The sequence below is a fragment of the Micromys minutus genome (genome assembly GCF_963924665.1).
Source record: "Micromys minutus genome assembly, chromosome: 21".
In the NCBI taxonomy this organism is placed as follows: domain Eukaryota; kingdom Metazoa; phylum Chordata; class Mammalia; order Rodentia; family Muridae; genus Micromys; species Micromys minutus.
Genome location: NC_137956.1, coordinates 43,433,283 through 43,457,451, shown reverse-complemented (window position 1 = coordinate 43,457,451; position 24,169 = coordinate 43,433,283). Strand labels below are relative to the sequence as shown.

The following is a 24,169-nucleotide window of genomic DNA, read 5'->3' as shown; positions in this document are numbered from 1 at the left end:
GTGTCTTCCTCTGAGAAGTGTGAGCTCTGTTCCAGTGGGCAGGTGATACACACAGGAATCGACTTTGAGAAGCTTGCTGAAAGAGGAAAGACCTACAGCAAGAGGTTTAGGACAGATCCTGTACAGCAGCTTTTCTGGGGTCTCTGCTGAATGTACTGTGCACTGATGAAGATTCTGGGTACGTCAAGTTTGAACATTTTCCTGAATGAGCCCTGAGATTTGGGGTTTGCCTCAGGGTTGGTAGCAATGTTGTTGGGTTTTTTTTTTTTTTTGTTTGTTTTGTTTTTCTCCCTACTTTTCAGGATGTTGTAGCTTTCATGTGAATGAATCGGTATTAAGCTAGGCTCAGGATAACATAAATTTCTACAGTTCTTTGGCTGTGTGTCTCTTTTCTTCACTGTTCTGCATACTTGGCTAGCCTACCTTCTGACCCTTGCTCTCTATATTCCTAATTTAGTGAGACTGACTTCCTACACCTACCACTACATCTCTAAGGTAGTGGCAAGTCAGTATAGCTATGACCACACTACTCTGTTAGGTTGTGTGTGTGTGTGTGTGTGTGTGTGTGTGTGTGTGTGTGTGTGTGTGTTTTTAAAGATTTAAATTACTTATGAGCACACTGTAGCTGTCTCCAGACACACCAGAAGAGGGCATCAGATCCCATTACAGATGGCTGTAAGCCACCAAGTGGTAGCTGGGAATTGAACTCAGGACCTCTGGAAGAGTAGCCATTGCTCTTAACATAACAGCTGAGCCATCTCTCCAGCCCTACAGTTATTTTCTTCTTTTGTGTATGGAAAAATTCAATGGCATGCAAGCCAGTCTGGGGACAATAGACATGAATGGATTAGTTTTCTCCTGCTGTCCAGGGAACTGAACTCAGCTTGCCAGGCTTGGCAAAAAATGCTCTCAGCCACTGAACCATCTTATTGATTCTTAAGTATATTTTAAGGTAACATTTATTAATTTTTGTTTTGTTTGTTTTATAAAGATACAGTATCACTTTTCTATACTGGCTTCACAGGGCAACCTTGCTAACATCCCTTCATTACAAGTCATTCACAGAGTACCCTGCACAAGATAATTATGTCACCTGGCACTTCCTTCCTCTTCTTGAAATCCTTATAATTTTTATATCTCCTTTTTTTTCTGAGGACAGTAACACAACAGTAACCAGATAATGTACTGCAGGTTCCTCAGGGTACCCTGTCTTCAAAAGATGCATTGATATCCATCTATGAAACAGCAGTGCTCAGTGGTAATTAGGATCTCAGGGAAAGACAATATATAAATAGATTTTGATGAATTAATGGTTAAAATTCTAATTTGTTAAGATATCAGAAATGGAGCACTTAATAGCCAAATTAAGAATGAAGAAAAGTGAGTACAGCTAATTCCAGACCCATTCATTTTTTTCCCCTACACAGTTTATAGTTGGTATAAAGACTATGGAAGACATCTGTCATCTGGTGCTAGGATCTCAATCCATGGCCTCACATATGGTAAGCAGGTACTTTATCACAGTGCCATAATCCCAACAACAACAAAAAATTTTAAAATTAACAAAAAAGAAATAACATCAAAATAATTACATTTGTACATATAATACAAATTATTTTGGGGTTCATATACCAACTTCTTTGAAAGTGATCCTGTTACTGCTTTATTTAATAAACTCTGATTTAATGAGTTGTACATTCATTCAGAAAAAATTAAATAGTATTCCAGATATGGTGGTATATCTCTCTCATCCTAGCACTTGGCAAAGCTGAAGAAGGCAGATTTCTGCCTAGTTTATATGGTGAGTTCCCAAACAGCCAGGGCTTTGTAGTAAGACCCTGAGTAGAAAACAAACAAAAGCCCTCAGCCCAAGAGAGACATACTTACGCAACAGTGATGCAAGCTTCTCTGACCACCTGGGATCTGAGGTCCTTAGCGGACAGTTTAAGTGCTCCATCCAACAAACGTAAATGCTGGAAAAAGCAATCATACTGTGCAGCTCCAGCAACAAGTAGTGATCTGATTTTCTTAAGCTAAAAGAGAAATTTCATTATTGATATAAAAGTTGATATTCTACAGAAAAGGTATCCAAATTACATCATCTAAACACCTAAAGGTTTTTCCTTAAAATGAACTATATGGGTTTAATTAAATTTACATAACTAAATTCATAAAATATAGTCACATTGAATGTACCATGTAAATAAACATATAAAACAACAAAAAGCTTTCTGGAAAAGCAGCATTACAAGTTTAATTCCACATGGAACAGAGTAAAGTAAATTTAAATTTTTTAATCATTCTTTTTCAAAGCACAGTAAAATGTATTTAACATTGAAACATACCATTTTAAAGTATTTAGTTGGTGGTGTTTGAGTACATTCACAGCACTGGACAAGCACTGTCATTACCTATTAATGTCATATCCCTGCCTTCCCTTCTCCCTCCCCTGCTGTGTGTGTGTGTGTGTGTGTGTGTGTGTGCGTGTGTTTGTGAGAGTGTTTAAGCTCAAACCCAAGGTCTCACACATGCTAAGCAAGTACGACACAATCAATACATAAGAAATGAAAATAAAGAGAGAACAAGAAAAGGTAATAATATATTGGGTAAAGTAAACAGATAAACCTGTGTTCATCTGCACTACTGAGAGGGAAGCCGAAGTGGAAGAACACTATTATCTGTACATGAGACGGGTGGAAACCATATAAACCATATAGCATCCAGTACACCAGAGAGAAAATACTCGCTCACAAAAAAGCCTGAGTAAAACTGAGAAAAACTAAAACCTCACTCATCAACTGTAATAAAACTAAGTGTACTCTTTACCAACAATCCACATGTAAGTTCTCCAGCCCATTCAAACAATTGTTCTCAGTTCAGTGATGGAATACTTATTAATATCATATCAAGGGAAAAAAGGAAGCAGAAGGACATTTACTACATCATTAAAGCTGAGCCTGGTAGTGACTGATTTAATCCCATAGTCAGGGGGCAGGGGTATGCCAATCCTCTGTCTCTCTGTCTGTCTCTGTCTCTCTCTCTCTCTCTGAGTTGTTGTTCCTTTACACAGCAAGACAAGCAAGGATACCAGAAAGATCCTATCTAAATAAACAAACAAAAACACCCTCTCCTATCATTACAATGAAAAAAGAAAAAAAAAAACCTTAAAAATCTGCATAATGGTCAAATAAGAATGAGTTGAATGAGTTACACATACATATATCAAACTAAAGAATGTATGTACATATCAATCAGCATTCGGTAAATATCTGAGCAACCAATCCACGCTCAGATGTACAGGTACACCCAAGCATACTGCACAGGTACAATTCGTTAAGTAAACGAGAGCAAGGGAGTAAGCATGGCCTGCTGTAATAAAGGATCGAAGAGTATTATGTTCATGTTCTCACACATCTGAATGCACAGAGAACATGTCTACTCCAAAAGCCATTCAGACTATTTATGAATGGCAACTTTCAAAGGAAGACAAAAATCCCTCAGGTCCAAGTTCATGTCTTTTATTTTAATCTGTGATGTTTCTCCATAAGTTATCAAAGAAAAGGTTGTTTTGCTTTTTAAATTGAGATTTATGTGTGATGTAGAACTTGAAAAGTAAATAAAAATCATATATAAAGTCAGAGCACTATTTTTTGTGTTTAAGAACAATATGTTAAGCATTCAAAAATACAGACTTCTAAACACAGAGATGAAAAGCCGTCTGTATTGCATAATGTCATAAAAGCACGAATTGTCAGGTAGGTACGTGATTCGTCGAACTGAAAGCTTTGAGAGCACAAGTATCTTCAAACTGGCCATTTCCTGGCCTTGGGGATACTGAGGTACTCACTGTCATCTGACAAAAGTGACATCACAGTTGACAACAGAACTGATGTCAACACAAACAGTATTTTAAAATTCATCTAATACTTTCTTCAAGGAATCTACAATAAATAAACTATTCATAGCTCAAGGATGACCAAAATTCCTGTCATCCACATTGCTGCAAAATTATGTAAATGTTGAACAAATCCTGAGCCCACAGGAGAAGCCAATCTCTTCTCTGCAAAGTCCTCATGACTCAGGGCACACTGACATTGGTGCTGATGATAAGCAGCTAGGTGACTCCAGAGGCCAGGCCAGGGCGCTCTCAACCTCACACACCAAGGAGACAGGCTACCGGGCTGTGGGACACACTGACATAATCAGCAAAAACAGAAGAAGAAAAATCATTCTAAAGCCAATAATGCCTATTACAGCCATGTTTCCCACAGAGAAATGTTACCCATCAGATGTTGACTTATGATCACTCTCAGCTGTACCACAGCTGAGTGCATGTTCTCTTCAAGTTTTGAACAGGAACACTGCTAAGAAGACAGGGATAAGAGTGAGAACTTACCGCATTTGCACGCTGGTCCCAGTCATGTTTGTCATCTGACAGAATTTCCCTGATCTTATTTAACGTTTCTTCAAGTTCTCGACTAGAATAGATCTTAAAAGAAAGAATTTAAAATTAGAACATCTTTGCTGCTTGCCCCACACGAACCACCTCAGACATGCTTCCACAATGCTTCCAATGGAGAAAAGAAAGAAGCAATTTCCCCAAAACTGCATGTATATACTACTACAAAATATTATTTAAAAGACATGCTTTAGTTTTGTAAAACTATTTGAAAAAGGTGGCTAGTGCCAAACAGACTAAGCACATAACTCACTTGGCTACACTGTGTCTCTAAAGGGGGAAACAGAATTCAATTAAAACAGGTCCTTTTGGCAACATTTTATAATAAATATATTTGCTATGTATTGTTATGTACCACATCTAATTGTAGTACAAGGTGCTATCTTGAAAGACAATGTAAAGACCGTCTCTAAACCATGAAAGAGGGAAAAAGTAACTCAAAAATTCACTCCAGCAACTCCATAATTTTTCATCTCCCCCTGGGCTCCTCATGTCTCTCCTAGGTATACAAAGAACACTGGGTTAGAAATCTGTTGTAGAATGACCTCTTGGTTTCTAACTTCTCTAGCTGACTGAATGACGGTTTCCACATAAAGAACACTGGAAGGTCAAATGTTAAGAAGAGAAACTGTGATTCTGATTTTAGACAGGTTGTATTTGAGATGTCTCTCAGACCCCTAAAAGAAAACAACTTTAATGCTCAGCAGAGGTCTGGCTCAGAGGTAAAATTAGATATAATCAACATACAGGTGCTAGATAAAGCCATGTTGTTGAAAAGTCATAAAGCCACAAAATGCAAGTAGGAAGATAGGGTTCAGAATAACCCTTAATTATCTATAATATTAACTGACCAAAGAAAGAAGAATCCATTTGTAAAGGAAACATATCTGAACAGACTGGAGGGGAGAAAAGTGGGAAACACTGTTTTACGGCTATTATAACAAACTGTGAACAAAGAAAACAATTAGACCAGTTGCTTTGGGTGCTGTGAGGATGGTAAGTGATTAGAAGCTAAAAAAATGTATGGAAGCAAATGCAGGCACAGAGAAGGGGAGATGCAAATGGACCCCCCAACAAAGAAACTATTTGGGATTGATAGCTGTTGGGACAGCTTTCTTTACACACAAAGAGAGACTTTTCAATGTTTAGATTTTATTATTTTATGTGTATCAATGTTTTGCCTGCACATATGCACATGCACCACATGAATTCGTGGTACCTGTGGAGATCAGAAGTTGTTGTTAGACACCCTAGACCTGAAGTTAAGGATGGTGGTGAGACATCACACAGTTGCTAGGAATACAACCTGGGTCCTCTGCAAGAGAAGCAGATGCTCTTAACTGTAGAGCCATCTCTTGAGTCCCCAAATCAACTCAGGACTGACACTGGGTGTGTCACTATATGCCAGGGCAGCACTTGTGCTTAGAAGGAATAGTTTGTTCAACACAAAATAAACTCCATGCCTTTGTGTATGCTTTTATTGTTTTTGATTTTTTTTTTTTTTTTTTTTTTTTTTAGTGAGAGAAAAAGAATAGGAAGTTGAAAGGTTTAGAGGGCAGGGAAAAATGACAATACATTATATGAAAAAAAAAACTTTTTCAAGATAGGATATCTCTGTTAAATATAGCAGAGCCCTGGTTATCTTAGACTGACTTTGAACTCATAGATCCACCTGCCTCCATCTTCAAAATGTTAGGTTAAAGGTGTGCACCACCATGGCTAGCATGAAAAAAAATTAAATAATGTCTTTAAAGAAAAAGTATCAAATACAGACAGTTCCACAGGAAAGGACGTGGACCTAAAAAAGAGCAGTGTTTGGAAGACATGCAATGCAGTCTGTTATTTCCCTGGCTTCTGGGGGTCAAGTCCAGGACCTTGTGATGCTAGGCAAGCACCCATACAGGTTCCAGGGATGGACTTCAGATTGGAAGGTTTGGGGAAAGCTCCTTTATCTAGCAAGCCATCTTATTAATCAACTTCTTTTTGAATAGTGAAAGCCAGCGATGTTTGAAAGACAGCTAGAAAGCTCTAAAAAACAGAGGCTTCAACTCACTGACATCTGTGATCTCAGTAACAAAGGAGACACCTGGAGGCACTGGTTTGGGGTGAGGGCGAGCCATGACCCATGGTCCTGTGATTGCAGGGCAGCCCTCTGATAGCTGCAAAAAACCAAGTATTTCCAAGAGAGCATGGGCATGACCTAACAGCATGGATGTCTGCTCCAGCACTTGTGTTATGTGGTAAGAGCTGTGTGCTCTGTAACTGTCTTTCTTCAGACTTTCTGGGCTATGAAACAGAAAGATTGTTAAGTTTAGAAATATTCATAATTGTGCTTTTGCAAAAGGAGTATTTAAAAATCAAAACTGTAAGATTTCAATGCATTATAAACAATGTTATCGTAAGAAGCTACAGCATCAAAGCCTGGGTAGGTAGCAAAGATAAATGCTGAGGACACCTGTGCCCTGGAGCATCCACAGCAGAGCATCCTGTAAGAGCAGGCAGTGTGAGATAGATAACGCAAAAATGAAGGTGGAGAGGGGGTCAAAAGATTGATGTTTCAGCCGGGTGTGGAGCCACATGCCTTTAATCCAGTCAGAGGAAGGCAGATCTCTGTGTGTTCAAGGCCTGCTCAGTCTACAGAGCTCAAGATCAGCCAGGGCTACACAGAGAAACCCTATCTCAAACAAACAAACAAACAAACAAACAAACAAACAAACAAAAACCAAACAATAACACCACCACCAACATCACACACACACACACACACACACACACACACACACACACACACACACACAAATATAAAGGAGAAAATAGGGGATACAGGGAGGAAGGCTAACTGAGAGGGGGAGGGGAATGAGAAGGGGGTCAATACAGGAAGGCTGAATGACAGCACAAGGGGTTAAAGGGAGGAAAGCAAAGGAGAGAGACTTATTATATTTTAATTTTAAAACATTAAATGAAAGTAAAAGAAGAAAGAAAAAAGAATATATCAACATCCGGAGTAGAAATAGCAGGCACGTGCTTACCATTGGCAAAGCCAAATTTATTCATAATACCCTTAACTGTACACTAACAATTCCTAATTTAAGATGGTCATACAGCCAGTGCAGCTGATCCTAGGGATGGTAGACAGATGTCCCCAACAGCACAAGAAACAGAAAGGTCTGGCCAGAGGACAAGGCCTCACAGAAGCAGTGCAGGACAATGAGGACAGCAAACACAGATGACTCACCAGCAGCTACGCTAAGAGTTAATGACAGGAAAGCTCTACTCTAATGACAGTATGGGCACTGAGGAGGTATGGACAGCTTTTCCTTTGAGAGAGCCTAATAGCTCACACAGAGTAAGGCAGCGTGCAAAGAAAGCTCCAGAACCTTTACCAGACTACATTCAACATGGAGTATCCATGATAAAAGCAGCATTTTGACAGGCAGGAAAAGACAGGGAAAGTGTGAAGAAATGCACATTTTCACTTTTCTTTCTCTGTCTCTGTCTCTTTGTTTTGTCTCTTGTTTTTTGGTAAGAACCTTAGAAGAAAGATAAAGCATTTTTTTATAGAAAAGAAACATTTTTTCCACAGCAAAAAGCTCTTAAAATGAGTTATCTGGTCACACCTTTCTTAGAGTGGTATAATCATCCTATAGAGCAAACTCTAGTGAAACAAAGGAACCATAGCTATGCAATTCCCCACATATGACCCCCTGAAGAAGCTCCTAGAGATGCCTGGTGCATTGGCACCTGCAACCCCAGTATGCTTGGGAACTGGAGGAAGAAGGATCAGGAATTCAAGACCATACTGAATTACATGGTATTTTAAAAGTGAGCAAGCAGATGAAAGCATCTTACAAATAAATACAATTTAACATCATATAAACAGCATGCCTTTAGTCACAGCAGAAGGTTAAAACCTTTAATCAGGAGGCAGAAGCAGGTACATCTCTATAATCTGAGGCCAGTCTGGTCTACATAACTAGTTCTAGGACAGTCATGACTACACAGAAAAACCCTCTCAAAAAACAAAAAACAACAACAAAACCCAAAGCATTAAATAGATAAACCTTATGAACCAAATCCCTCACTGCAGCATAATACAGATTAGCAAAAGGTTGCAACAAACTGGACATGAGCAGCAATAAGGACACATGAACCACTCACACAGCATCTGAGGGACAGTCACAAACAGCATTGTAAAAACGTACAACAAACAGCATTGGGTCCACGGCCATTTGCACAACTACTATAACCTCGTAGTGTTCACTGGACATGAAATGACTGACCGTATGTCACCTTCATTTCTTTAGTTCCTCCAGGGGAAGAACTTTCATTTCTCTGTTTGTCAGCCTCCAAACATTCCCTGGGGGTCAAAACTATGAACTTTACATCTGACATTGCAATGTACTTTCAATTTTATTTAAGCTTTACTGAAAAACTGATTTGAAAATCAAATTATGACAATAATTAATTTCTTGATAATGTCTAATATATCATTCATACATTCATTTAAGGAGAAACTTTTTTAAACATTTAAAATTTTCTTTCTGTATATCCTCCTGCCTCAGCCTCCCAAGACCTGGGATTAAAAGCGTGCACCACTACCACCACCCAGCTAAATGCTGCACAATTGGTGTTCTTGGCCATGTGGGTGGACCGAAGAAAGAGGCTCACTCAAAGATGAGTTGTGGCCTTGCTGGCAGGGAGATCCAACCTTGTGGACTGAACATCTTGAAAAAGCAACTTATGGATTGTTACACAAAAGTTGTCTTTTGGGTACAAATTCCTCATATCCAAGCCCCTAATCTAATCTATATGTTTTGTGAGGGAAACATCACACCCTGCAACTTTAGTCCTTACTGTGTATTGTTTGCAGTACTCAACAAACTCTCGACATTGCAGGTGTGCCGAGACAGTCCAGTGACCAAAGTTCTGCAAAGGCTGTAAAAAGCTCAGTCCGAAAAATAACTCTATAGATAACAGAAAACAATCACTGTCTTACAGTGACTTCTCCAGGGTCAGAGCATTTTTAAAAGACAGCTATTTCGTTCTACTGCTTATGACAGATAAAAAGATTCTACTAGATTTCCTGTCGTATCTCCTCTCCTCGGTGTGTACGATGTTTGTAGAGAAGACAACTATGGAACTGGTCTCCTCCCTTTACCATTAAGTGAGATACAGGGTCAAACTCAGCTTGTCAGACTTGTACTGTAAAGTGCCTGGCCCAAGCCATCAAGTTGTGCCACAAATAAAAATTTCTAAAGAGACAAAAACAAAAAAAAAAAAAAAAAAGGAGATGACGAGGCAGAGACCATGTCATGGGGGATACCACTTCCCTGGAAACCTTACCTGAATAGAAGGAACATCTGTAAAAGCTTTTATAAAATCATCTTCATCAACTGCTCCAGCGCCTCCTTCTTTAGAAGTACCTGTTAATATATATAAAAAAAAATGATTTTCTAAGGTATATTTTTAAGTATCTTAGCAACAAACACAATGTGTAAGATCCATTTGATATGAATAACAGCATAATTCTGAAGGATATTCCAATGTATACAAAAATGTTTTAAAACAGGACAACTTCCAGAAAAGTCCAGGCACATGGTAGTAGTCAGTTACTTCCTGATGTGACAATGTAAGTTCAAGCCCACGACCATTCCATGCATTAGCAAGGACACAATAAAAGGGAAAGATGAACACTTAAAAACTGAATGGTGGGCCAGGTATGGTGGCTCAGGTTGAAACCCTGGCATTTGGAAGGCTGACACAGTAGAAAGCTGTCTCAAAAATCCCCAATTAATCATTAATTGGCAACTTTAAATGACAATAAATTTGAAAAAAGGATCTGAAACAGCAGAAACAAAATCTATATGTGATGCTGTGTTTAGGAACACATGTGAAAGAAATGAGGGTTTTGGAATTAAATTTGATTATATAAACCTTCGTTTATTATACACAGAAAGATCAGTGTTAGCAAGCTATTATCATGTCCTAGCTGGTATGTAAGCAGACACTATATAAGAGCTGGTGGTTAAGCTATTGTCTTCCAGCTCCATCTTCATTCTTCTGAGATGCTGAGCCTAAAACCCAGTAAAATATCATCTTTCTGTTAGTTTCAATGGTTTTCTGCTACGCTCTATCAATAGGTGATTCAACTGAAAGCTGCAGGAATTAGGGACTCGTTCCTTTTTCGGGGTGAAGGGGTGCATTCTGTTCTTGTCAGTAATGCAAGACTCTAGTAACTCTGGCAGACCCCTTGTTCCAGTTGATAGTTTTCCGAACCCTCACTGAATCTGCTCATAGTGCTCGGGAGACAGCACCAGCCAGCCCATCCCTTTTCGCAGAGTCTGAGTCCTACACTGACGAGTATCTCTTTAAAGTTCTATAGTTTTTTTATTAATTAGCATCTTAATTAGACACAGTTAGAATTGTCATTTTTATACACATATGTAATTTGTTTCTGTAATATACACCCCCGCTTCCATTACTGATTGCATGCTGATTCTCTTCTCTTCCCAGCCATGTCTTTTTACTTTTGGCACTTTGGGGTGGGGGAGCAAGAGTTCAATTAGGGTTGTTTCAGAGTTTGTTTAGAGAAGCATGAGCTACACTAGGAACACCGCTCCCCCTCTCCAACCATCACCTATTAACTGTGGGAAAATCATCAAGGAGGAGTGCTGTGTCACGAGCTGCTCCCTCTCTCTGACAGTGCTCTGAGACTCAGTCTTGGGCATGTAATCAAAATAGCCGTGAGTTGAAAAGCATAACGGTCACATGATGTCTAGAGAGCACTCAAGCGCAAACACTCTCCTTACATTCTCCCTCCCTTCTTCCACAGTGTTCCATGAACCTGGGGAGGGGTGATATGACATCCCATCTGTGGCCAGTTACTCAACAGTCAGCATTCTAAGAATTTCCGAAGTTACTCCTGATCACAACAGCATTGCCTCATGGTATGAAGGTAATCTCTAGTTACTGAAGCCTCCTCATTGGTACCCAGAGCTCTAGGCGTAGTAGCTGGTACATGCTCGCTTTCCACAATCTTTTTTGTGTGTGTGTTTTAAGTTATCTATTTTATAGTGTGTGTGTTTTGTCTACATGTATGCCTATGTATGTGTTAGATCTATGAGAGCTAGACTCTCAGGAAATTGCAAGTCATTCAATATGGATGCTAGGAACTAAATTCAGGCCCTCTGCAATAGTAATGTGCTTTTTTAACTACTAAGCCCCATTTTCATATTCACAATTCATGAAAAAAACATTGAGTATGTCTAATCTGAAAATTCAAAGTCTGAAGTGCTCAAAGAGTTGAAATATTTTGGACATTGTGATAACTAATATTCACAGTCACTGTATTTAAATTCCAGCCCACACCTCTCCAGAAAGGGGTAAAAGAGGAAAACCCAACTTTAAATGAGGATAACAACATTCCATGCACTAGGGTCAGGAATGGAATAAAAAGGAGAAACAGAGCTTACAAACAAGCCCACAGAAATATCACAGCTATGATTTTTTTCTTGTGCTCTAGCAGGTACATGATTTTTGCCAGCTGCAAATAATCTCTGTAATGTGTGACATTTGGAATTCTGGGCATTTTTATTTTACAGGGTATATAAATGATAGGGCACTGAGAGGCGGGATGGACTGTTGGCCGCCATTTGTTAATTAGTCGTGGCCAAAGGAAAAAATAAGAATAAATTAGACATCCTGATGGCAAAGATCACTCTTGCCCCAAGGAACTTGAGGGCCCTAATCAGCAGGAAGTAGTCTAATGACAACTTTACCGTCTTTCAGTCCCTGACTTTATTCAGGGAACTGCTGTCCCCTCTATCCAGGGAAAGGTGGTAGAAAGAAGAAACCACCTAGCAGCAAAAGACAAGCTACAAGTGATGTCCAACATGAGGCTAGGGAGGGTGGGAAATCTGATTTCCAATGCTATAGAGAAAATGGTAGGGTACAAAGACCAGCAAAAGGTTTACTGCAGCTGCTGCCACCAGGATATCCCTCACTTCTACCAGAGGGGATTTCCTGTTTTGTCTTTTCCTTCTTCATATATTCTGTTTCAAACAAAGATACAGAAGAATGGCTGAGCTGTTAGAAAAACTATGGGTGGAAATGAAGGAGCCCGAGAAAGAAAGAATGACTGAAATGGGACAAGAATCTGATGTAACAGCCCATTTCAAGAGAAAAGGTTAATCTCAACACCAACCTTGCCACCAGACTGGAAGGAGGGGTGGCCCTAGGGTATAAGGTCACCATCAGCATTCTCCTAGTCAGTCATACATATGCCTGCACACAGTGTGGACTATGGTTATGGCAAGATAGGATGGTGTCTACAGAAATGATAGAACTGAAGCATTGTAAAGACTCTATGATATTATATGAAATAAACTTGCCTTGTGTGAAACAAATTCTAAATAGCTGGGCTACTCAAAATAGAATTATTCTCCAAAAGATGTACAGTGTAAATGGTTGTTCCAATCTAGCTAATGTTCACCTCTAAGAACTGCTTTGTACTAGAGACAGTTGCTGTTGAAGAGCATTACTTGATATAGGAAGACATAACGTCCTCAGGGGGAAATTCAAGTGTGTGAAACAGTATACCCTCCCCATCCAAATCATTAAAACTGAATTTAAAGTGGCTAGCTACAGAACCAATATATACAAATCAACTTCTTTTTTAAGCACTGGAGACAATAGCAGGCTTTCAAACTTAGACTTGAAACATACAAAGTTTAATAAAAACATACTTTGGAGTGCCTAGGAATAAACCAACCAAATCAATCTAGGTAGAACCAAAGTGTTCACTGGCTAGTTTATGTCACCCTAAAACAAAAGTTAGATGCATCTAAGAGGAAAAAGCCTCTACAAGATGGGTTAACGGTGAATTAGTAGGAAACTTTCTTAGTGACTGAAGCAGAGGAGCTCAGCCCATTGTTGGTGATGGTGATCCTGGGATCCACAAGAAAGCAGGCTGAGCAAGCCACGAGGACCAGCCAGCAAGGTGCAGGACTCCTTACCCTCTACATCAGCTCCTGCCTCCAGGTTCCTTCTCTCTGCTTAGGTTCCTGCTCTGTTTTAAGCTAAAAGAAATCCTTCCCTCCCCAGCCTTCTTTTGATCATGGTGTTTTATCACAGCAATACAAAAAGGAATTGGGTATTTATAGCACACAAACAAACAAAGATAAACTTCACATTCATGACAAGACAAACTGTCACCATAAAGATGTTCGGTGTGCCCAAGGGCAGCAGTGATAACCAGGCTCACAAAAGGGGATTTGCCAAACTGACTAAAAATTACTTAGATGGACAATAAGACAAGAACTGTTCAGACAGTCCTACAGAAAAAACAAACAAAACAAAAATATTATTATTATTATTAGCTACCAAATGTATAATTATGATTACTGAGTTGTGGAGCAGGAATAGACCAAGTAAAGAATAAAATGGAAAGTTCAAAATACACCTATACATTTATAAAACATTTAGGTATAACAAATGTACCTGGTTATTTTCTATTAATATGATTACATGCCTGAGACTGGGACCATCAAGAAGAAAACAGACCCAATTTTGGTCAGAGCTTGGAATTCTGCAGGTTTTGGGAGCCTCATAACAAACAGAGGAAGCAATCAGAGCGGCAAGATATGAATGCAGACAGACTGGGGCCCAAGCTTACTCTTCATGTGGGAGATGAAATGAATCCCTTATAAGGGGAGCACCTTCAGCGACCTAAACATCTCACACTGAGATCTGCTCTTGGAGGTTGCATGCCATTTCTCCATAATGTCTCCCTAAGGAGCAAGTCAGCACCACACAGACCATTGGCAGACACCACCGGCAGACATACTCAAACCATAGCAAAGAAACCTGGATTCATCTAGGCACAGTGGATGGTGCCTGTAATCAGAGCACTTGGGAGGCAGAGGCCTTAAAATCACTTCAGACAAGCCTGGTCTACATAGTCAGTACAGGCTGACACCTATGGAATACATAAACGAGCAACAACAAATGAAAAATGTGGGGAAAGCACAGCCTACTCACTAATGTCCCAGAATCTAACAACAGTCCGGATGAAAAGACATTTATCAAGTAGAAAAACTGCAGTTGAAAACCATGCCTTAATCCAAGCACTGAGGCAGGTGACGCTCTCTGAGTTTGAGGTCATGGTGGTTACATAGCTCCAGACCAGCCAAGGTTACAGAATGAGACCTCCCCGTAAAAAACCAGGAGGCAAAACAACAAAGCTTACAGCAGACCCTGACTTCATGAATATGCAGACATCTAGTTAAAGCAAATATTCAAGTAAATGTTCTATATGAATCCAGACACCTTCTGCTGAAGGTGTCCCCAGGATCATCATTAAGTGGTGCTTAAAAGGTGGATGTACCCCTCCAAAGACAGGAGGGCAAAGGAAAAGAAGAAACCAAAAGGCTCCAAAGAGACAAAATGATGATCCCGGGCTCCCACGCAGACAGCGGGCACCGCATGCAGCTGTGCACTGCCCCGGCCCAACACAAGAGGGCCAGCTACACCTGAGCAAAGCTCCATTCTACACAGACAGAATAAAAGGAATAAAGTAAGAAAGACGCTTTTCCGGTGATAAAAGTAACCTACTGAAAAACAAACTCCAAACATTACAAGGAAAAGAACCATAAGCATCAACAAAAGCTCAACAGAACACAGCCGCTGCAAAAAAAACCACACCGTGAAGCAGTGAGCACACTCGGAACTCACACACAAGACTTTAAAAGGCAGCTAATAAAAAAAAGGACAAATCACCCGAGAATCAAGTCACCAACTTTCTGAGAAAGAATAAATATATCCTTGCTTTGAATGCTTTGAAAATTTCTTAGGACACTTAAAATCTGAATATGGAACGAAGCATTTGAAGAGGTAGGCATGCATGGTAAAAATAAATTTATATAAAATAAAGGGGCTAGAGGACCAAATTAAAAAACATCAGAGAGAAGTCAGAAAACACTTGGGACAATCTAAAAAAACAACTGGAAGACTTTAAAATATCAATGTCACGGAGCTAAAGCTGGTGACGGCATCATGTAAGTCTCTTGTATCCGACCATCATACTGTGGTCATAACTGAGCGTGCCTCTAACTCTAAAGAGATGCACAGTAATAATTAGAGGTGAAGTGTCATGTTTTACATTTACTTTCTTATGTTTTTCAACATAAAAGCATAGCTGTGAAAACCTATCTAAAGACAAGACAGAAAATTTATACAAATGTGGAGAATTACTGGTTATACATACAAGTGATAATTACTATTTACCAACTGTGCTACACGGAAAAATTCTTTGTAATGAAAAGTATGGAAAATCCAGTTGGGCGAAGTCTGCAGCCAGCCTGGTCTACAAAGTGAGTTCCAAGACAGCCAAGGCTACACAGAGAAACCCTGTCTCAAAATACACCCTATAGAAATTGGTTATAACGGTAGGTAGCATTTCAATGGAGTAAGGAATATTTTACTTAACTGTACTGACTTAACTGGCCACGTATAAATAAAATACAGGGAGAGTTAAGATGGCACACTGCCACTTAATACAAAATGAGTTCCCAGTATATTAATGTCAATGTAATAAAAACAAAAAACAAAACCCTACTGTTGTGGGAAACTAAAACTATTTTAATAATCTTACTGAATCTTTTTTTAAACAGGGTTTCTCTGTGTAGCCCTGGCTATGCTGGAACTCACTTTGTAGACCAGGCTGGCCTTGAACTCAGAGATTCACCTGACACTGCTTCCAGAGAGCTGGGATTAAAGGCATGTGCCACCACTAACCTTTTCTTAAACAAGTCTTTATCGAATAAGGCAAAAGTTGGAGTCAAAAGGCAAAGAGTGGGTATCTCAGGTACCATAATAATAATAAATAAAGCCTGTTGCAAAAATGCCAGAAGAGAGTAAACAAAGATAAAAAAGAATCTTGTCATTTTTAAAATTCAATTAACTGATAAGACAAAACAGCATTCTATGTCTCCTCAGAAGAACAGACCCCGAGTGTGAGGTTGGTGCTGTCTGTACACTGATGTCTCAGAGTCACAAAGAAGCACACTCAAGTCTTAGGACTACTTTAGTATCTTCAGTGTCTTCAGACACTTGCCATAAACCTGAGTGTGACCCTCAATACTCAGGGTGTGGCAGAGAACAAACTCCTACAAATCCCCCACCCCACACATTGGCATGTGTGCACATACAAAATAAACAAACAAATAAAATAAATGTAAAAAGAAGCTTTGAAGGGCTTTAGCAAGCATGTGTGTGCTGCTGGCCAAAAGTAAAGGCAGACAGAAAATGTAAACTAAAAGAAATAATTTCACACATAAAAATGGCATAAACTGACATGGCTGCTATATGCACAAAAGTAGAGAAGGTAAAATAATATCATGTAAAGATGCACAACTTTGGGTTAAGTAATCTCACTTAGTAGAATGTTCTACAAAACAGAGACACAAAAGGTCATATTATGAGATTTGCATCCTCCCTAAGGGCATGATATTGCAAACAACCTTAGTGATATCAAAAAGGAAATAGCTTTTAAAATCAAGGCTACCACATGAAAGTGTTTCCACAATTTCTTGTGCCAGATGCCTATTGTGCTCCCTAAATCCAGACTATAGTATTTGAAGAGAGATGGCCTTTGGGAGAAGGTGAAAGTTGGGCTGCTTTGATGACAATTCCCTTTATAAGAGGGAAAGAGACCTGGACACTGTTGGCATGCAGTGTTATCCACAGCAGAAGACCTTCAGCACATGGCAGTAGCAAGATAGAACACTGTCCCACAGCCCTTTACAAGAGACAGTGAGTCTCTGCTCTCTACATTACCGTTATGGCATACTGTTATGGTAGCAGGAAACAGACTAAGAAAAGATACTGAAGTGGAGGCAACAGCTTCCATTCTTAATACTGAAAAACACAATTGTTAATGAGGAGAGAACCTAGTTTTAGGACCTACATAGTAAAAAAAAACTGACGGTGTAGAAGGATCGAGAACACACACCAGTCGTTTCAGCCTGGTGACAACACGGAGGCAAGATTGCTCAAGGTTCTGAAAGACTGTGCGGTGTGTGAGGGTGTGTGGGCAGGCCCTCCTCAGAGGCTGGAGCTATGGATGCCCCAGAGTTGGAGTTGCAGGTACTTGTCAACAGCCCAGTGTGAGTGCTGGGAAGCAAACACGGTTTCTCTTTGAGAACAGTACATGCATGCTCTTAACTGCTGACCATCTCCAGCCCCTCAATTTAGTTATATTTTCTTATTGTAGCAATTACCATGATTTTTATATTTAAAATAAAACTGTGAATCCAAATTATTTTCATTGGCAAGCAATATACAAAAATACTTTTTAAAAGACTAAGTTGAAAGGAAGAAATAATTTGGAATATGGAATTATAAAATTCAGGAATTCAACTGCATTAGAATGTATACAAAAGTAAACAAAAGCTTGGGATTGCAGCCATTACTATAAACCTCTACTTACATGAGTCAAAACTACAATGAGGCTAAAAATGTCTCACACAGGCAATTTTTCTTAATAATCAGTTTATCTTTCTGAGGCAGAACTGGAATAGATTTGTGTCTATAAAACTTTACAATGTTCTAACCCATCATTTTCCATCAGAAAGGACAGGGAAATTCAGCATGGGAGGACTCAAATGCTATCAGTAATTATCTCTGGGTCATGAGGTCATGAGCAGGCACTCTAGTGTCTAAGTTTAAAACCTTAGATTGGGGGTGGAAGACAGTTTGTGGTAGAAGTACTGTCTAGCATGCACAGAGCCCCAGGTCCCATCATCCCCAGCAGAAAGGGCCTGGGTACAGTGGCATGCACCTGTAGTCCTTGCACTTAAGTGTTTGGAGGCACAAGGCGCAGAATTTTCAGGCGATCCTCAGATTCACAGCCAGTTCAAGGCCAACGTAGGATACACAAGACCCCGTCTCAGAAATACGACTTTGAATTGATCCCTTTTTATGGAGCTTGTGGGACACAACCTGGAGTGGGACACAGTAAGTTCCACAGGCAACAATAATTTACATGTAGAATATGGGCCTTCAACTCACATATTCAAATATCAACAAAATTGTCATCTCTTTCTTAAATAGTCTGAGTGCTGCAAAAAATAAATCTTGTACAAAAAATGTATTTAACATTTTAAGATTTACACAGAGAAAAAAACCTTCTAAGGTCAAAAGAGTAACCAGTAAAACCCACGCATTCTTCCAGACAGTGACAAAACGGGCAGCCTGCTACTCACAATAACTTGTTTTCTCAAACCATCTTTACCTTGAAGGTAAAGTTAAGATTCATGGTATTGGGGGACTTTATGATATACAGGTGTGGATCTGAAGTTAAAAAAGATTTTAATTTGGAATGGTGACTGGCTGATCTCCATTTGAGACAAAAAGTAAGAAGCATATGTATGAACTTTTAGGAAATGACCCAGAAATTGTCTGGGTCTGAGAGGGGCGCATCACCAGGTACTTAGCCCATCCGGGTTACAACGGACTCTCTTAGGGAAAGCAGTCAATCCTGAGATTCCATCTATGAGCATGTGGTCAGAACTTCCTTCAGACCTCATTAGTGCTAAAATCTTCTGAGCAAAGATCTTTCCCCATTATCAAGGAAGGAATAAAGAAGGACAGTGAGACTAAAGCACGAATACAGAAAGGCCATCTGGGTTTTCTGTTGGTTGTTTCTTTGTCAACAGGGTCTCAGCCCAGTTTGGTCTGAAACATCTAATGTAATTTGAACTTCTGAAATTTCTGCCTCTACTTCCTGAATGTCAGGGTTACAGGTGGATTGAGTTCATGAAGTTTGTATGTTCATGCGTGTGAAGCCATACTCCACCAACTAAGCTATATCACAAGGACACGGAGATCTACTAGTAAACTGCGTTATTATCAACAACATATGCTTTGAAATTAAATAAGTGTGAATCCTGTTGTGCCTATTAAAGGAAAAGGCAACTCTTTTGCTGGTATGTTGGGGAGAGGGAATGATTAGCATCATCTGCAACAAGTGGGTATTTAGAAATTACTGAAAGAGGGCTGGAGAGATGGCGCAGAGGTTAATGGCTGCTCTTCTAGGTCCAGTGACCACATGGCAGCTCGTAACTGTCATGAGCCATCTAGGAGAGGCTAGGGCTAGCAGGTGACTTTCCTGGAGGTGACCCACCATTTTTGCACGGTCTGTGATGGTTGGGCTCTGAGAGGCAATGTCCAAAAAGACTTCATCTCAGACTGTCTCTTGCAGCTGATACACCTTTTCTGTCACCCTACTGAGCAGACTTCCTGCAGATCAACATAAAGATGAGCTTTCATAAATTAAGACTGTTTAAATGAATTAATGATTTTATAGAACACCTGATTTGATTCAAATAATTTTAGGAAGAAAGTTTTAAGAAATGGTTTTAGTTGTTTTGTCAGAAAGATATAATAAAATTAGAAACAAAAATAGAATTTGGCTCTTCTCTTGCCTTCCTACTTCTGCTCTATCCCTTGTCACTTACCCTCTCTCTCCACAGGCTCTACTTCTCTACCCTCTTTCTCTCTGCTTCTCTCTGCCTCCACTACCCTCTTGACTCCCCTCCCCATGCCCTGAATAAACTCTATCCTATACTTTAAAAAAAAAAAAAAGTGTCCATTCCTTATAGAATAGTAAAGGCTGCAAATAATGAATACAAGGAGCTTTCACAAGGATACTAAAAAGCGAAATTGGCTTAGGACAAATTTGTGATCAAGTTAAAGCATTTATTCTAGGTCAGGTCCATGGATGAAGCCACAGGTAGGAACTATGATGAAGCAAGGCCATGTGAAACTGTTGCTTTGAACTTACTATCAACATCCTTCATAACCCCTTTTGTGTAACATTTTATCTATGAGGTAATTTGCTAAGAACCTTTGTCTATAAAAAGGCCAGGGAGAAAAAATAAAGTGGTGACTTGTGTGGGCTTTGCCCCATCCACTAAAGGTATATATGTATATGTCTATTTGTCTATATGAACATGTGTAGGTATATATGTATGTATATAAGCATGAGTTCTTGTGGAGTTGATTGAGGTTGGTGGTCAGGCCCTACCTCAGTGTATGTGTATTCTGTGTAAATGAATTTCTTTCTTTCCTTTTCTTTTCTCTCTGGTACACAAAGGATTAACAAGTCCAAGCCTATCATCTGGCTATCAAGAGCTCCTTGAGCCAGAGAAGGAAGCACTACAAATTAATCTTTCTTTCTTCTTAATTCCCTTGCTGCTAACAAAAAGAGTTTATTACTAGAGGCCAGCAACTTTTTGGCTTAGAATAGCAGGGTTTTAGACAAAAGAAAATTGCAAAAGATAAATAAATTTCAGCCTCGCCACTGACTCCATACCCCATCCCTGTCTTTTCCCTGGAACCTTGTCATGCCAGGCAGGTCACTGGCACACAACCATCTGTAATGAGGTCTGGTGTCCTCTTCTGACATGCAGGTATACATGTAGGCAGGACATTGTGTAACAAACAAGCAAACTAACAAGAAACAAACCCTGTGAGGAAGACTGGGCGCTGCAGATTCTGAGATGCTGGTACTTGCTAATAACGAGAACTGAAAGCTAACTACCATCTACTCATTGAGGCAGTTCAGGCAGCTCCAGGCTGACCTTGCCGTGTGTGCTCAGGGTGGACTTCCAGCTGGGGAGTGCTGAGGTTGTGTGGCTAAAACAATTTCAAAGTAGTCTCTGACATTAGAGGAAAACAACACAAACGCTTGGCTCACCTAACTAAGCAAAAAAACACAAAGGACTTTTGAAAGCAGGATTTGTTCAGTTATGTGTCTCAAAATCCAAAACTAATTATAAACTGTGAAGTTATACCATCGTCCAATTCTTCTCTTATTTTACAAAACAAATGGTAGCCAAAACAACTGGTATAGGAATAAATATACTGTAAGTCAGGAAATAAACTTTAAGAAGCCAATCTCAAAGGCATGGTACTGCATGCAGGAAGATCAGGCTTTCCAGGTCAGCCTTGGCTACATATCAAGTTGATGGCTAGCCTGGGCTCCAGGTAACTATCAAGAAGAAACAACTCCAAACTAAAAGATACCAAAGAAGGATTAATTTCAACAAGAAAATACTAAAAGATCTTTACATTTACAAAGTAGAAGTTACAGGTTTGCTTACTGTGTCCTGTTGGAGTCCTACTTGCTAAGCTCCTGAGGAATTAAATTACTGTTGGTAATTAAATTTATTTGTACTTCTTGTTTGCCAGAAGTCCTTTTTACTTCTACTGCCCTTAAAAACCAGAGGCATGGAAAAATGCTTCAGTAACAGCCACCTGCATGGCATTAGAAGGCCACTAAAATACAACTAATAAATAAAAAATATCAATAAAAAACTTAGCCACAGGAGGACAATGGCGATATGTTAGAAGATACACATGAAAGGATGACAACATAATTTACAGCTAAAAAAAAAAACTAACTAGAGGAAATCTAAATATCTAGACGTAAATTTTTAACTAATTCAATAATTTAATTTAAATAATTTTAAACTAATTTAAGACCATGATAAAACGGAATAGAATAATAAGTAGGAAAAGAATATACAAAATAATATACTACAAGTAGAGCCAATTGTCTTCTCTAGAAACTAGGTGTGTGCAGAAACAGCTGGTGCACGTGGCCTCTGACCCTCCCTGTCCTCGGAGCAGGCAGCACCTGGATCACTGGGCAGAGCTCTGGGAGGGGCAAGGCTCCTTCCCACACAAAGATGCTGAAGTGACTCTAAGAAAACTCCCTACAGCTCATTTAAAAATCAACATGTCTGCCAACACAGAACATCTATAGGTAGGTTTTCAAGGAAAGACTGATAGCCAAGAATGCTTCAATTTCAGAACATCAGCATCCTCTGGCCAGGCACCTGTTCCTGGCACAGCGGCTCATGCTTGTAATTCACACATGAAATTACGATTTAGAGGTCAGCCTGGGCCATCAGAGAGACAATCGTAAAAAGCCCACAACCAAACAGACAACCAACTGGGCATCGGTAACAAGAAAAACAAGAATGAGTCTGCAGCTGCTGAAGAGAAAGAGGAGGCCACGGAAAGGAGGAAGAGTGGCTGCCTAGGATGACCCAAGGCCTACCTCACGCTGTCCTACCTGCAAGGACTGCGGGCTGCAGGCTAAGGGGAGTAAGTCAAACCTTCAAGGAAAACCTTCTCCTAACAATGTGGCTTATGATAAATTAATTACTCCAGAATTAACTCATAAAACCAGATAGAAATTATAAACCACTAGCCAAGATTCATAAGAATGTTAAATATTATGCCAAATATACACACAGTGTAATTCATTATTTTTCTTATACAGTTTATTTTTAGTAAAGTTTTTTTAGGTTATCACAAGTTACAATTGTGTAATTCTGTATTAAAGATCAGGAAAAGCCTCCCCTGTAAGAAATGAACACTGCTATTTGTTGGAGAAGAAAGCAAAGAATACCACATGCCTCTTCCTGATGATCAGACTGTGGCAGAGCATCATGTGCACCAGCACTGCAGAACACACTTACGGATTGCAAACTAAACAAGAACAGCTAACCTTCTTTCTCACTGTATGATAAGTAAGAGTTACGGAGAGTTAGGTGAGCGGCACACGTGCTGCTTCTCTTTAGTGGCAGCACGCAGGAAGCAGAGGCAGGTGAGCTCTGTGATCTTAAGGCCAGGCTGGCCTACACAGCCAGTTCCAGCCAGCCAGGGCTACATAGAGAGACCCCCAGCTATTTAAAAAAAAAAAAAGTGTGGGAGGAGAGGCATCCCTATATTTTTAATCGTATGATTTAGAAAATGTTTGGTTGTGCTGAAATAGAACACAGTTTCTTTCAGAACCAACATAGCAGACATGCAGGCTTTATCTTCCTTTCCATTTTGCTGTTAATCAAAGTACCATAAACAGATAAAACCCAAAAGTTGTCAAGACCTTCACTTTCACATCAATTACTATAAACAAAACGTTTCCAAGATATTGTGTGTATGTGGGAGCACACACGTGTGTCAGTATCTTAAGATGAGTGGCCTCTAGCATTCAAATAGGCATTTGTCCTTACAGACTCAGATCCTGCAGAGAATCACACCAGATAGATCCTCATGGACACTACTGAGTATATCACAAAGTACCATTTAAAAAATTAAAGCCAAAGGTTCTAAAAGGCTCAGGGATGTGCCCCACAACTGCACCAAAGCCTGCTTTCCCTCACTTTCTTATTTATTGTTAGCAAACCCAGAAATCATTTTTGAGACAGTTTTACTTGATCATCCAATTCCTGTTGTGACAAATTATTCAGTATCTTCAACCATCTTAAATGCTGGAATATTTAATTCATTACACCTAGACAACTGTGAAATATACTGTATATTTCTGCACTTCAAAGCTGTAACAGCTACAATACCCAAAATTAACCCAGGCCTGAAATACCACTCCCTTTAAAAGACACGCTCCAAAAAACTACTTCTTTGAATCTTTCCTTTAAAACTGGCATCTGAAAAATAAGTACCCAAAAGAAAACACAAATTCATCCATGTTCTTACTGGAAGTAACAATTTCTGATAGTCATTTTCTAAAGGGCAGCACACTTTCTCCGTCGTAGCACCATCTCCAGCCCTGCATTCCTGCTGCAGTCATGAATTACACACTGCTCGGAAGCACTGAGCATCACAATGCATGAAGCATGCACA

The 24,169-nt window shown here is 39.6% G+C and overlaps 1 protein-coding gene across 9 annotated transcripts in view; it reads right to left on the bottom strand.

Moving 5' to 3' along the window:
• CLASP2 (cytoplasmic linker associated protein 2) overlaps positions 1 to 24,169 on the bottom strand; it is a gene marked incomplete at its 5' end in the record, with an annotated part of 155,946 nt that overhangs the window by 72,605 nt on the left and 59,172 nt on the right. For all 9 annotated transcript variants that reach the window (XM_080934581.1, XM_080934585.1, XM_080934583.1 and 6 more), the window contains 3 exons: positions 1,888 to 2,033; positions 4,397 to 4,489; positions 9,803 to 9,882. In XM_080934581.1, coding sequence (XP_080790707.1) covers positions 1,888 to 2,033; positions 4,397 to 4,489; positions 9,803 to 9,882 — 319 coding nt within the window. The remainder of the gene's footprint in view (positions 1 to 1,887; positions 2,034 to 4,396; positions 4,490 to 9,802; positions 9,883 to 24,169) is intronic.